General features: G+C 38.1%; 1 protein-coding gene across 1 annotated transcript in view; it reads left to right on the forward strand.

The window, feature by feature from the left end:
- Positions 1 to 7,328, forward strand: part of hira (histone cell cycle regulator a) — a 35,191-nt gene extending 27,863 nt beyond the window's left edge. Inside the window, exons 23-25 of the mRNA XM_087253355.1 lie at positions 2,996 to 3,159; positions 6,514 to 6,602; positions 6,694 to 7,328. Coding sequence (XP_087109481.1) covers positions 2,996 to 3,159; positions 6,514 to 6,602; positions 6,694 to 6,810 — 370 coding nt within the window. The 3' untranslated portion in view covers positions 6,811 to 7,328. The remainder of the gene's footprint in view (positions 1 to 2,995; positions 3,160 to 6,513; positions 6,603 to 6,693) is intronic.
- The last annotated feature ends 5,893 nt before the right edge of the window (positions 7,329 to 13,221 follow it).

Consider the following 13,221-nt stretch of genomic DNA (forward strand, 5'->3'; position numbering starts at 1 on the left):
CAACCCCTTACCACCCACAAGGTGACCCACAGCCAGAACGCTTTAACCGTACCCTTCTGTCAATGCTAGGTACTCTGGAGCCAGCCCAAAAAAGTAAGTGGAGTCAACACATCACTCAGCTTGTACATGCTTATAATTGTACAAAAAACGAGGCTACAGGCTACTCTCCTTATCAGTTGCTTTTTGGAAGAGAGGCTCGTCTGCCCATAGACATATGTTTTGGCATTTCACCTGCTGGTGAGAAAGGAGTGACTCATCTGCAATACGTTGAGAAAATGAAAGCTGAACTGCAACAAGCATATCAGCTGGCGGCTGAGACTTCGTTGAAGGCTCATCAAAGAAACAAGAAGCTCTATGACACAAGAGTGAAACCTCAACTGTTGACTGTTGGAGACAGAGTGCTCATTCGAAATCTTGCTGTAAAAGGAAAGAACAAACTCCAGGACAGATGGAATTCCTTACCATATGTGGTTGTGGAGAAGTTTAAGGACTTACCGGTCTATAAACTTAGGCCTGAGCGTGGAATGGGAGCAATAAGGACAATGCATCGAGACCACTTGTTACCTGTTGGAGAGAATGTGAGATTCAGTAAGGCGAATGACTCGAATCCCTCAACACAGTTACCTGTAACAAGAGCACAATCAGGAAAAAGAGTACAAAAGGAAAAGAAAGTTGAAAATGTTGAGCAAGTAAGAGATGAAAACCATGAGACATCTGAGAGTGAGGATGACGACCTTTGTTATTACTACCCAAAGTTAATTCCTGCTCTGAGAACTCTGCCAACACCTCAAATTGCTGTGGAACCTGAAATTATACCTGCTGAATATGGTCCAGAACTAAATTCAGAGTGTGAAGCGAGAAAAGATACAGTGGAAGAGGAGGAGGCGAGAGAGGTTCTCAATCAGCCTGCTGAAGCTGTGGATGATCAAGGTGTAGGAGACAATGACCACAGAAATGTTCCCAAACTGGGGCCTGAACCTGCTGTGTGTCGTAAGTCTACGAGAGAAGTGAAACCAGTAATAAAGCTGAGTTATGATGATTTGGGCCGACCCACTGATAAACCATTAACTATGGTTCACCGAGGGATGGTAGTACACATTGAAGATTTGTCAAAGACCCGAAAGAGCTGCAACACAGTTTGGTGTCACCCCATGGCTCAGTGTTCCCAGTGTGTCCCTACAGCCCCTGGCCCTATTGTCAGAACTGTGATTCAATTTTAAATGTCTCATGAGGGCATGAGAAGTTTAGAAGGGGGAGGATGTAGCCCTTATTAAAAAAGAGCTTACTTAAACCCACTTGCACCTAAAAGCAGAGCATAATATATTTTTATACATAGAAATATACAGAGATTATAATTATATTTTTCATATTATGGTAATCTAATAGACAGAGAATATTAACAGACCACTATTCTGTTAAGAAAGTGCATTTTAGTATGCATACTATTATAGGAGTTATATGGTATGTTTCCCTTTAAGTAACTCGTTCGCTACATTTCAGTGTTTGATTTGCACTTGGGTGAAAATGTGCTTTTTGCTATCAAGTTTGTGTGTTAATACCTGATTGGGTCTATACCAATTAGTCCCCGCCTCTCTTATAGGTGAATAAGCTATTATTGGTTTATCGTGAGAGTTGAGGAGAAGATCGAGAGAACGAGACCGCAGAGGCTTGTCTCTGAGAGAAACTTAAGTGTTATAACTGCAAATCGTGAGTTATATACAGTTTACATTGATTTAAAGTGTGCTAAAGTTGTTTAAGAACCATAGTGTATGCGTTAAGTGTAATAATTGCGAGTATATTGAGACCGTTTGTGAGCTGAAGACATTGAAGCTCGTGTGAGACCATATCCTCGTGTTTTAGCAGTCAATGCTACACTAGACTGACGCAGTGTTTTAGCGAGTGAACTGTTAAGAGAGTGAAGCTCGTTCAGGAGGACAGATTCATTGCATCGGCGGGAGTGTTCATGCTGTGTGCTGACGCTGCATCGGACTGACGGTTCGCGGTGGGGGACATCGATCGCGGGACAGACGACATCGCGCGGAACGGACGAACGACGATCGCGGAACGGACGACGATCGTGACGGCTGCAGGAACGCCAGGTACATTTACAGTGTTTTCTTTTTGCTCTTTTAAGAGTGAAGAGGCCATTTTGCAGTTTCAAAGGCCACTACGCACCCGAGCAACATAACAGGCCTGCATCGAGGGTGGGTGAGACTGTATGTGTGTGTGTGTGTGTGAGAGTGGGCCCACTTTCAATATTTCAGTGTTGCAAAAGTGTTCATTGCTGTTAACGTTTACAAAAAAGAGTGAAAAAGGTGTTATTTTAACATTTATATTTGGAGAATATTTGCTTTGAGATTCTATAATCTGAGATACGAATGCACTAAGTACTTGTGAGTAATCTAAATCATTCAAGAGTGAATTTATAGTTTTAGTAAGGGAGCGTCTAAAAAGTGCATCAAGTCACAAAAGTGTAAAATGCTTATTGCTTAAGTGATTGGGGTCCAGTTGTTGGATACTCATACTGTGTGTTTATTGAAGGTTAATAACTGTTTCTCTTTGCAATTAGTGTTTTATCTATTGTGTATTGATATAAGGTTGTATTAATAATTCATATCTTATTATAAATAGCATTATAATTATATTTATACCTATAATATCACCTTTATAAATAACAAATACCTCTATACTCATCTTTATTTTATTTTGTTTATAAATAAATTTCTATTTGTTTATAACTTAATTTGTTTTGCTTACTTATTCATTGAAGATCTCTAAAAGTGGTATCTGATTAGGGGGAGTGAAATATTAGTCGAGAGGCTAAACTGTAGGAATCCGGTGCTCCACCCTATAGAGCTTAGGTCAGGACAAAGCCTAAGAGGGCAGGGGGCGCTACACACATGAGCCCTCACTTGCACTGGCCTGACATTAGATACACAGCTAATGTCGTCCAATCAGAGTACGGTATTAACAGCCTTGTTTTTGTCTCTGTCAGCGCTGGGCGGTTGGCATCTCGCTTGTCATCGACTCCTCATCACTTGCAGCAGGGAATGACTCTGGCCTTCTTGGAGAACCAGCTCTCCTCCGCCCTCATGCTCCTTTCAGCGAGCGAGTACAGACACTGGCTTCTTATCTACGCACGCTTTCTTGTAAACGAGGGTGAGTGAGTATATGGTCAACTGATAAAAGAAAAAAACAAGAGGTTTCATTAGGAAAAGGGGGAAAAAGTTGGAGCTGACAGCCTTAGTTGACAGTTTGCTGACATTTAGTGCCATTGAACTTTAGAAATTCCAAGTTTGAGTCCCAGCTTACAGACCATTCCCCATCTTATCTCAATCTCGTCAAGTTTGTTTTCTGTCTTCACACAGTCCAGCCACGATAAAGTCAAAAACGAGAAAATTAAATCTTAAAATAAAAGCGAAAATGAGAAATAAGAAAAGTCTTTGAGAAATAAAGATTCTGTTCCTTCTGAGGTTAATATTTGATGTAAAAATAAACAATTTTATTTTGAATCAGCAGCAGTTCATGCGTTTGTTCAGACCAGAGAATGAGAAGAGTGGAGCGGCAAGTATTTTCTATCCTTTTATTAGCCTATAGCCTACTATATAAACTTTTTTAACATAGTGTTGCATTACTTACATTTTTTTATATTTATAGAGTACATATATGTGAAATGAATGCCTCAGCTTAGTTTGCAGTGATCATCATGCAATGCATAGGATTCAACTTATTCTTCAGTAAAGACTGATTCGTAAATTATATATTTTATAAACGGACAGTTTGTATTTATTTGTTTGTTTGTTTGTTTGTTTAATTATTTGGCAGGGACAGTGTACATTAATTAGCATTTCTGCAAATGCACCAGAATTAGCCGAAGGCTATTTTTCATCTGATGTCCCTGAACAACCTGAAAAAAAAACTTTACATGAATTATAAAATCAATCAAACATAGCCTATAAGGACTAGGCTATTAGTAACTGTAATCGACCCTTCGCTAAGCCACACCTGAAAACTGCCACACACCAATCGTAGCTTACAAGTGTAGCTACGCGCAGGAAGTCTGTCAAGCTTTCAACAAAGGGAAACAAGCTAAAGCCCTGTGCATATGGATTGTGCAAATCTGAGACCCAGTATCCCTAAAAATTTGGACGGGGTGGTGGAATTATTTGTATTCATTTCAAAACCTAAAAACCAAAGGGAGAAATGCCAGCATGGATCAAGCTGTGTGAGGAGCGGTAAAAGCAGCACAGTTCAGTCGTATTTCCATTAGTTTCAAGCTACAAATATTTGGATTACATATCAACACAACAAAACAGAGATATTGCCACAAACGGAGCACTTGCGATCAATATACTTCACCCACAGCTGTTTTTCAGTCATTTATAATCCTCATGTCCATATATCAGAACTATAATTCACAGATGTCTGTCTTTTGGAAATTTAGTCATTTGTGACGGCATTATAGCGTTGTGTCGGATTAATATATGCTGATAGGGAAAATCTATTTGTTTACTTCTGCTACTTATTCTCTGATTTGGATTTCAATTTATTTATTTTTTCTACTTAACTGCAAATTAGAATAGAAACTAGATAAAGAGCACACAAACATACTGAAAGTTATAGGTACTGTACATTGTTATGGGTCAATGATGCTAATATTTGGCACAAATCCATCAATTTCCTCTTTCTGGCTCTTCTTTCTATAAATGAATTATGTAGTGTGTTTCCTTGTCGGTTAGTAACGCTAAATTTCATTGCACAACAATAGTCTGTCAGGCTTTTTGGCAAAAAAAAAAAAAAAGAAATCACGGTTCAATTTGTTATTATTAGATCATTTTTAAATTTCACCTCTTCTTGTGTGCATGAACTAAGCTGTTGAATGGTCAGCGAATGAGGTGGCTATTACCCCTGTAATGCACACTGCAGTCCTTTTTTGTCTGGCTTTCTCAGATATCTCACCTGTTCGGCAAAATGACTAATTCAATCCCTGGCAATGTCTGATAGCGGCGCATACATATTGTAATAGATCTGCCAGGCACGAAAGCTTGACAGGCGTAACAACAGTAACTAAGGAAGGCGGGGCTAGGCAAAGAGTCAATTCTCAGAACAGAAAAGGCTTGGTTGGTTTGTTAATTAAATAGTTGAATATGTCAAATGATTCAATACTTTATCTGTTATAAATAAGTACCGAAAACCAGACACGCCGGCTTTCAAAAAGATCGCTTTAACCTAAATTATGCACCTCACATTCTCTGGTTCAGACTGATACAAACATTTTCATTTTCAATTTAATGTTCTAATTTATTTTAATTGGAAGCTTTTTTAAGCCGTGGAATTTAAAAATAGGTAAATGTTATTGTTTATCTCTCAATTCTGACATTCTAGCTCACAATATTGAGTTCTAAACTCAATTGTAAGTTAAGCTCTTTTATTATTTTTTTAATGATAATCACTGCTTCAATTTTTGTCAAATTTGAGAGCTCACACAATTTAACCCTTAATCATAATTCTGAGGAATACCTGTTTGTTTGAAGCTCTTGTTAAAATTGTGAAGAAAAAAGTCACAATTATTATTCATATTTTTTATCTCGAAGCTGAAACTTGCTTCCATACTCTGTGTAAAAACAAAAACAGGTTCAAACAGTTTGTGCTTTTGCTCATGTGTGCAACATTTAAAAAAAAAACAAATGATGCAAATTATGAACTCAAAACATAATCTGAAACCCACAATATTTAGACAATAAGAATGCCTATAGAAAAAGAGTATAAATAGTGTATTTTACCATCTTAGTAACTGCATAACATATTATACAGCTGAGGTTGTATACATCTGTATTCATTTTTTAAGTAGGTTTCTTTTACTCAGGGCTTAAAGTAATCCTGATTTTCGGCGTGTGGCCGTGAGAGAAAAAAGGAAAAAAAATTAGAGCCTGCACATGCGGTTTAATTGGAGATGCTTAAAATAATCGATTAACCGTTAGCCGAAAGGGTGCATTTGTAACCGATTAATGATATCGGTTAAACGATTCAAAAATATTATTTCATATATTTTGAAAGTTTTGCTGCATAAAGGGCTGATCACAGCGAATGTGATTTTTGCAGTGAGAGGGGCGTCTTTTGAATGATTTACTAACAGCCGCCAGTGTTTTACGTACTGCTTATGCGCCGTGGGCACCTCCCGTTTTGCTGTTGCGTGCTGTGTGCTCGAGCGGAAAAATCGTATAATGTCAGTCTTTTTTCATTCTTCAATCAAATGAAAGCAGAGCAGGGTTTCTGTTTAGGTGACAGCAGTATTTGTGTTGTCAAGACCACTACGGCAAACTTTTAATGATGGAGAAGAGACTTGCGGTTGCTGTTTTAAGTCATGCAGAGCTGTATTACTTTATTACTAGTTCAGGCTCAGAATTAGTTTTTACTTTAACCCCTGTTTTACTACATCTACCTTTTTCTTAGACCACATTTTCAAGCCAAATGTTGCCCTTGTGCACTGACTTGAACTCTGTATCTTTGCAGGTTATGAGCATAGGTTAAGAGAACTGTGTCAGGATTTACTGGGACCGGTTCACAAATCCAGTAGCAGCTCCTGGGAGTCCACAGTCCTGGTATTCATTTTCAGTGTAAAATCGAACAGCAGATTTAAGATGACAGAATTACTATTGGAAAGGTTTCATTGCATTTTGGCTTGCATTTCAGGGTCTGAGAAAGCGGGATCTGTTGACGGAGGTGCTGCCTGTGATTGGTCAGAACTTGCGTTTCCAGAGACTTTTTACAGAGTACCAGGATCAGCTCGAATTACTGCGTCTGAAATAGCACTTGACCGTTTTATGTTTCACCCCGACCCCTTCCTGGCTTGTACATGTGCTAACAGTCTGACAGCACTGTCTATACCGCAGACACGGACACTAATGAAATGGACAAAAATAATGATGCTCTTTTTCTTTTCTTCCTTTTTTTTTCAAAGAATTAATTTGTTAAATACAGTTATTAATTATGTTTGTAAAGTGGTAAGAAAAAAAGAAAGGATGGGTTCCCTTGGGATCTTTTTGATCAAGCACAAAGCTTGCGTGGCAGGACTCTCGAAAACTGGACGGTTTTTACTTCTGAACTAAAAGCTGATGTAAATTTAGTGATCCGACTCTCCCTCCCTCCTTTCTTTTTGTCTTTCTCCTTCAGTTCTTATTTGTACAGCCATTTGTCATTTATTTGTAAATGTTTGTAAAAGGCGATTTTGTTTGTTTTTTTGTTTTTTCCCCCTCCGTTTTCTATAAAATAAGGAAAATGGTAAACCTTCAATTAAAAAAGGAATAAACAATTTACCAGTTCTAAAATTAGTTCTTCTCTTTTTTTGTGTATGTGTGTGTGTGTGCGCAGTCAAGCCAGAAATTATTCATACCCCTGGCAAATTCTGACGTAACGTTACTTGTATTCAACCAGCAAGTTTTTTTTTTTTTTTTGGCAGGCTTCTCCCAAGAGATAATAAGATGATGTACAAGAGGCGTCATCGTGGGGGGAAAATATATATTTCTCAGCTTTTATTTGCATTTGAACAAAAAAGTCAGTACTTGGCAGCGGTGTGAATAATTTCATGTTTCACTGTGTTTGTTTATGCTTGGTCATTTTATGCAGGGTGTCTGCCGGGTCTGAAAATGTATTCAATTCGCTAAAATATTGTGCTGTAGGTCTTAAACTATTTTAAACAGCTCTACATTTTGTTTTATCCAAGTAAAGTGATTCAATCAGACCAACATCTATCCAATGACCAAAAATACATCTCAAAATCTTTTTTTTTTTTTTTTTTTTATAAATAAAAGGTTTTTTTTTATTGCAAAGAGGTACAGTTGACAACAGCTGTTAGACATTTTTACAGCAAAATCCCCAAATTAAATTCAATAATCAGGAAAAGAAAGCAAAAAACAATTACACGATTCCTCATGATAAAACCAGGCTATTGGAAAAAGTCTTTAACCCTGTATAAGTTTAAAATTTAATTCCTAATGGTCTTAAAACGGTCTTAAAGTCTTTATGAAACCCGCAGAAATCCTGTTATGATTTCATTTTGCTGGTGATGTGTAAGCTTCCATATATCAGTACACTTATTGGCTCTAGTACTACCTTGGTTTGGGCAGGTGGTGGTAGTAGAGATCTGGTTGTTAATACAGAGTGCCATGTTAATCCATATTACCAATAAGGAGCACTGGCAAGAAAAGCATTTTAAGGAACTGCAACATAGTAAAGGCATGTATGTTCAGATTCCTTTTTTTTTCTTTTTTTTTTTTTTTTTTTTACATGATCCTATAAAAATACTTTTGTATATTAGACAATTTCTGAGTCATGTTTCTTTGTTTTTTTCTATTTTTTAGGCTTTTGAATTGTATTATGGGATCTTGATCTTTTCTCCAACAACTTTTGATGTTGACAAGTTTGAAAACTTGGTAAACTATCAGTAATTATTTGTATTACTCCGCTACATGAGTGGTAAGCAGAGGAATACAGTTTTACATATTAACAACATAATGTACTATTGGGACTTTTTAGGCGAGAATGTAGTTTAGATTTGAACTATGCAGTTTATTTACAGATGCACAGCGGCATTCATCAACCTGTCCATCAGACTGAGCAGAGCAGAGATGGTAGACGTCCAACCACAAGATGGCGACAGAGACTGGTTAATAAGCCCTTAGAGAAGAAAAACACAAACTTGTAATTTCTAATTACAGCTGATCAAATTATTATTAAACTGGTAAGTGATATTCTAAGTCAATCTCTCTCTTTTGTATATTGTAGTGCTGTATTTGTACTTTAGTACTTGTAGTGTGTTGAGTGTGAGATGGGCGGACATATGAGGAATGTGTGTATTTTGTGTTGGCCACTCTTTGTATAACCCTGAGTTTTTTGGTTGGCCATCTGTTTGTTTCCTAAGAGTCTCCTGTTTTCGGTACTGCAGACTAGTCCAGTAAAAGAAAGAGATGCCCGCGTTTTTCTTCAACACAAACGCAACAGTAATCTGGTAGTGATTGCACTGCTTTGGCTTTTTTCTGGGATAATTACTTTTATCTCCCGATTGTAACAGAGAAATACTGGAAAATCTCAGTAGACTGATGGCATTTCATGCTGTTCAGCCTTAAAATCTTAAATTATCAGCAAAATCACCTGTTTTGTCATCACTTTAGACATTACACTAGAGAATCATTCCAGTACTAGCACTAAAGTGAAGTTTCTAAAGTAGCAATGGTTTCTGTTGTTCTGACATCAGCTGCAGATGTGAATGAATGGCGGAAGACATTACAACAACATGACTGAAGTAGCATTCTCTTTATAAGTAACTTAAAAAAAACATCTGGTTAAGGAACATTGTATTTTAATGGCCATGCTATACATAAATTGGTCAACAAGGTGTAAATAAATGTAAAACAAATTCACAAGTTTAATATCCGTGCAGAAGATTTGAATAAAAAAAATATTTGTGTAAATATTGCAGTTGCAGGAATACAGAGGTATTTTTTTGTCAAGTTTTGCTGAGCCTCGGAAAGATTGCCTGACAGCTCGGCTTTGACTTTATCTTCTGATTGAATGACAGGTTGTAATGCTGCTGCCTTTTTCTTAAAGAGATACAGTGGAATAAAATGACTGAACATGAAAACTGTAAAGCCTAATTTAAACCAGTATGTGAAGTTGTGGACGTATAGCAGGAGCAAATAAAAGCACCAGATGTGTGTCTAATATAAAATATTTAATCTATTTTTCTTTTTACCCCTTTTAAATATCGATCATTTCATGCGCTTTGCACCACTCTCTGTATTATGCTGCCTGATCTGTCTGGTTTTCATATAGGTCCGCTAAATGACATCATGGAGCGGGTACTCTCATTTTCATTGCTACCGCTGCTGTTCACCTCTGCTCGTGTTCAAACCAAAATATCAGCACGGTCAACTATTTCCGGCGCTTTTTTTCGCATGGCAGGTTTTTACATCCTTCATACATGTTGAGATCGAGTTTATCGACTTGATGAGGGAATATGTCTTGACAATCCAGACGTGACTCGGACTAATGCAACAAGTAAAATCCTACATGACTTCACGCGTTAACAGACAGTCAAGCAGGTCGCACACCAGAAGCGCCGCGACACCCCTCGCTGCGTGATGCTGCGCGTCACAGAGCGGCGCTTCTGGTGTGCACCAGTGTACTTTGGTTCACTCTCTGTATGAAGCAGGTCGCACACCAGAAGCGCCGCTCTGTGACGCGCAGCATCACGCAGCGAGGGGTGTCGCGGCGCTTCTGGTGTGCGACCTGCTTCATACAGAGAGTGAACCAAAGTACACTGGTGCCATTATAATGTATCAAATTGTTTTTTTTTTAAAAATCGCGATTTCTTGATTTAATATAAAATTAAATCGTCGTCAAAACGTAAATTCGAATGAATCATACAACATCGCCCAACCCTAATATATATATATATATATATATATATATATATATATATATATATATATATATATATATATATATATATAAAACTACTAATATGTCAATAAACATCAATGTCTCATAGTACAATTTATAGCTGTAAATAATCTGAAAACACCTGTGATTCATAAAACACGTAAATAACTTATACAATTAAATAGTTTTTCACAGTGTATTCCTCACTTTTAACAATAATTTTAATAAATTTAATGTATCCTTGCGGCAATGTTAATGTATTTTTATTTTTGTAAATTAACAAAAGCCTAAATATGCATCAAGAGTCAGACTTAACCAAAGAGTAAGCAGCCGCTTAGGGCATTGGGGGGCTCCGACCATGCCAAAAAGCCTATATTAATCATATACCTCTTTTATAAATGTTGTAAAATCTGTCTTTTAAGGTAATTACTTTTCAAAATCGGGTGCCCATGAATAGTGGAGTGTTCCTTCTGAACTGCACATGCAAACATTAAAATCTAATCACAAATATGGCTAATTAACTGTACACAGTTTGTGAACTTGCTTTTATTTGTGAATAGTCTGTATTTAATTTTACATTAAGTAGATAAAGGTTCCACTTAAAATATATATTTTATCATGCTGTTTATTTACAAAAAAAAATCTCGAATCTACAGAGAAAAAAAATCAATGTTATGTATAGATAGTGTTTTGTGTAAATGCTAGGGCCCCCAAATCACTAAGGACGTACTCACACTATGTACAGTTGCCTTGAACTTTGCCAAAGCACACCTGTCCTCCTTCCCGTCTCCCCTGATGGCTTGCACTTACATTGCATTCGGGCCTGGGCACGCTTACGTCATCGATGATGCGCTGTTCAGTTTAAAAAGCGCTCTGGCTCAGCACAGTGGAGATTTTGTTTACATCGTTTTAGTCGTTTGGGATGCAGTTACACACATATTTCACCGAATAGATCAGCCTATTTTAACGCTTATAAATGTTCATAAAGTCCTCGTGCTCTACGAGTGTACACTATAAGCAGTCCGTGCAAAAGCCCAAAACCGGGCCAGGGCCGCCCAACTGAACCGCGCCAGTGCCCGATTCAGAGCACCCACACTTCTCAAACGATCCAGAAAATGGGCCATGGCACGGTTCGGATAACAGTCCACCTCTGCATGCATCTGTCTGACAATTTGGTAAATGTCCACTGAATTAACCTACTTTTTTTTTTTTTCCTCCTCTGATCAATGACTAGGCTAATATACCTTTACATAATTATGAAGGTATTCTGACTAATAAAATACAGTAGCATCTTTGTAAGGCCACATTACAATCCTAAAGGATCTCGCCTCACTTTTGATCCAAAATGATGAACATTAACTGATTTTTTTTGCTGTTTGTTTTTGCTTTTTTCACAATCAAACCTCCATTTGTGACCTTCATAAATGCCACTGCAACCACAGTATGTGCATACAGAATATTCACATTAATACAAAAGCTTTCAGTTCTCATATACACAAATGCAACACTCATCGAGCATAAACAACTTTCTTTTCAAGTGGCCGAGAGATATGACCCTGCTGGATGGCTTAGCATTTAATGGATGACTTAGCATTGTGCAAATGACGGAAAAGTCTCTTAAAAGCAAGAACAGCTGTGTTTTAACACTTCAGGATAAACACCTGAGACCGGCACATTAGTGCGCACACACACACAAACTAATGCATAAAGAGACCTCTAGCATGGACGACAAGTCTCTTATACAAGTCAGAAGTGTCTGTTTCAGTGTTCAAAAGCTGTAATTTGTAATTCACATCTCTCTGCTCACCATATCGGTCCAGAGGCCTCGCCTGGGGGGTCTGAAGTGTCAGCTCTCTGGGGCTCAAATGCTTTTTCACTGCTGTAGTTCAGAGCGATGCCATTTTTTTTCTGATGGAAACACAGCTGTGATGTGTCCGATCTTGTTGATCTGAACATTTATATAAATGTTAGAAAATGCCGAAATGCCATTTTAGTTTTCTGCACAACTTCTTACACATTTTAAAGGGACAACTAGCTACATCCTCTTCAAGTGTGGGGTCACTAGCATACTATTATGGGGAAAGCATACCAATGGTATTCCGACACTTGCTATAATCCTAGCATTATTTGTTCACTTGTTAAGTCTATGGAAGTCCATGGATTGTAGAACACTGGCTGACAGATAGAGGACAAAAATAGCCACATCAAATTTAGAGTCTCTAACTCAGGGTTGTCCAAACTCGGTCCTGGAGGGCCAGTGTCATCAAGAGTTTATCTCCAACCCTAATCGAACACACCTGGACAAGCAAATCAAGCTTCTACTAGGTATGCAAGAAACTTCTGAGCAGGTGTGATAAAGCAAGTTGGAGCTAAACTCAGAAAGACACCGGCTCTCCAGGACCGAGTTTGGACATCCTGAACCTCTCTAGCGCCAGCAACTGTTCAAATGTTCCCTCAAGTCTATGTTAATACATTTTGAGCTAAAAAAAAACCCCACGATGTTCTTGTACAAGCCCGCAACTTAATGACGGAGGCGATTGTCAACTATGCAGTAGACCTTGTACTGCCCACTAAGGTAAAGCCCACGTTGCTGTGACTGTTGGGTTTATGGTAGGGGGAGGTGTAGAAGATCGTGAACTACATAGTGGACCTTGTACCACCCACCAACGTAACGCCCATGCTACTGTGATGGCTGGGTTTAGGGCAGGTGGAGGTGTAGGCAATTGTCAACTACGTAGTAGACCTTGTACCGCCCACTAATATAGCACCCATGCTACTGTG

The sequence above is a fragment of the Danio rerio genome, chromosome 5 (assembly GCF_052040795.2).
Source record: "Danio rerio strain M-AB ecotype USA chromosome 5, GRCz13ab, whole genome shotgun sequence".
In the NCBI taxonomy this organism is placed as follows: domain Eukaryota; kingdom Metazoa; phylum Chordata; class Actinopteri; order Cypriniformes; family Danionidae; genus Danio; species Danio rerio.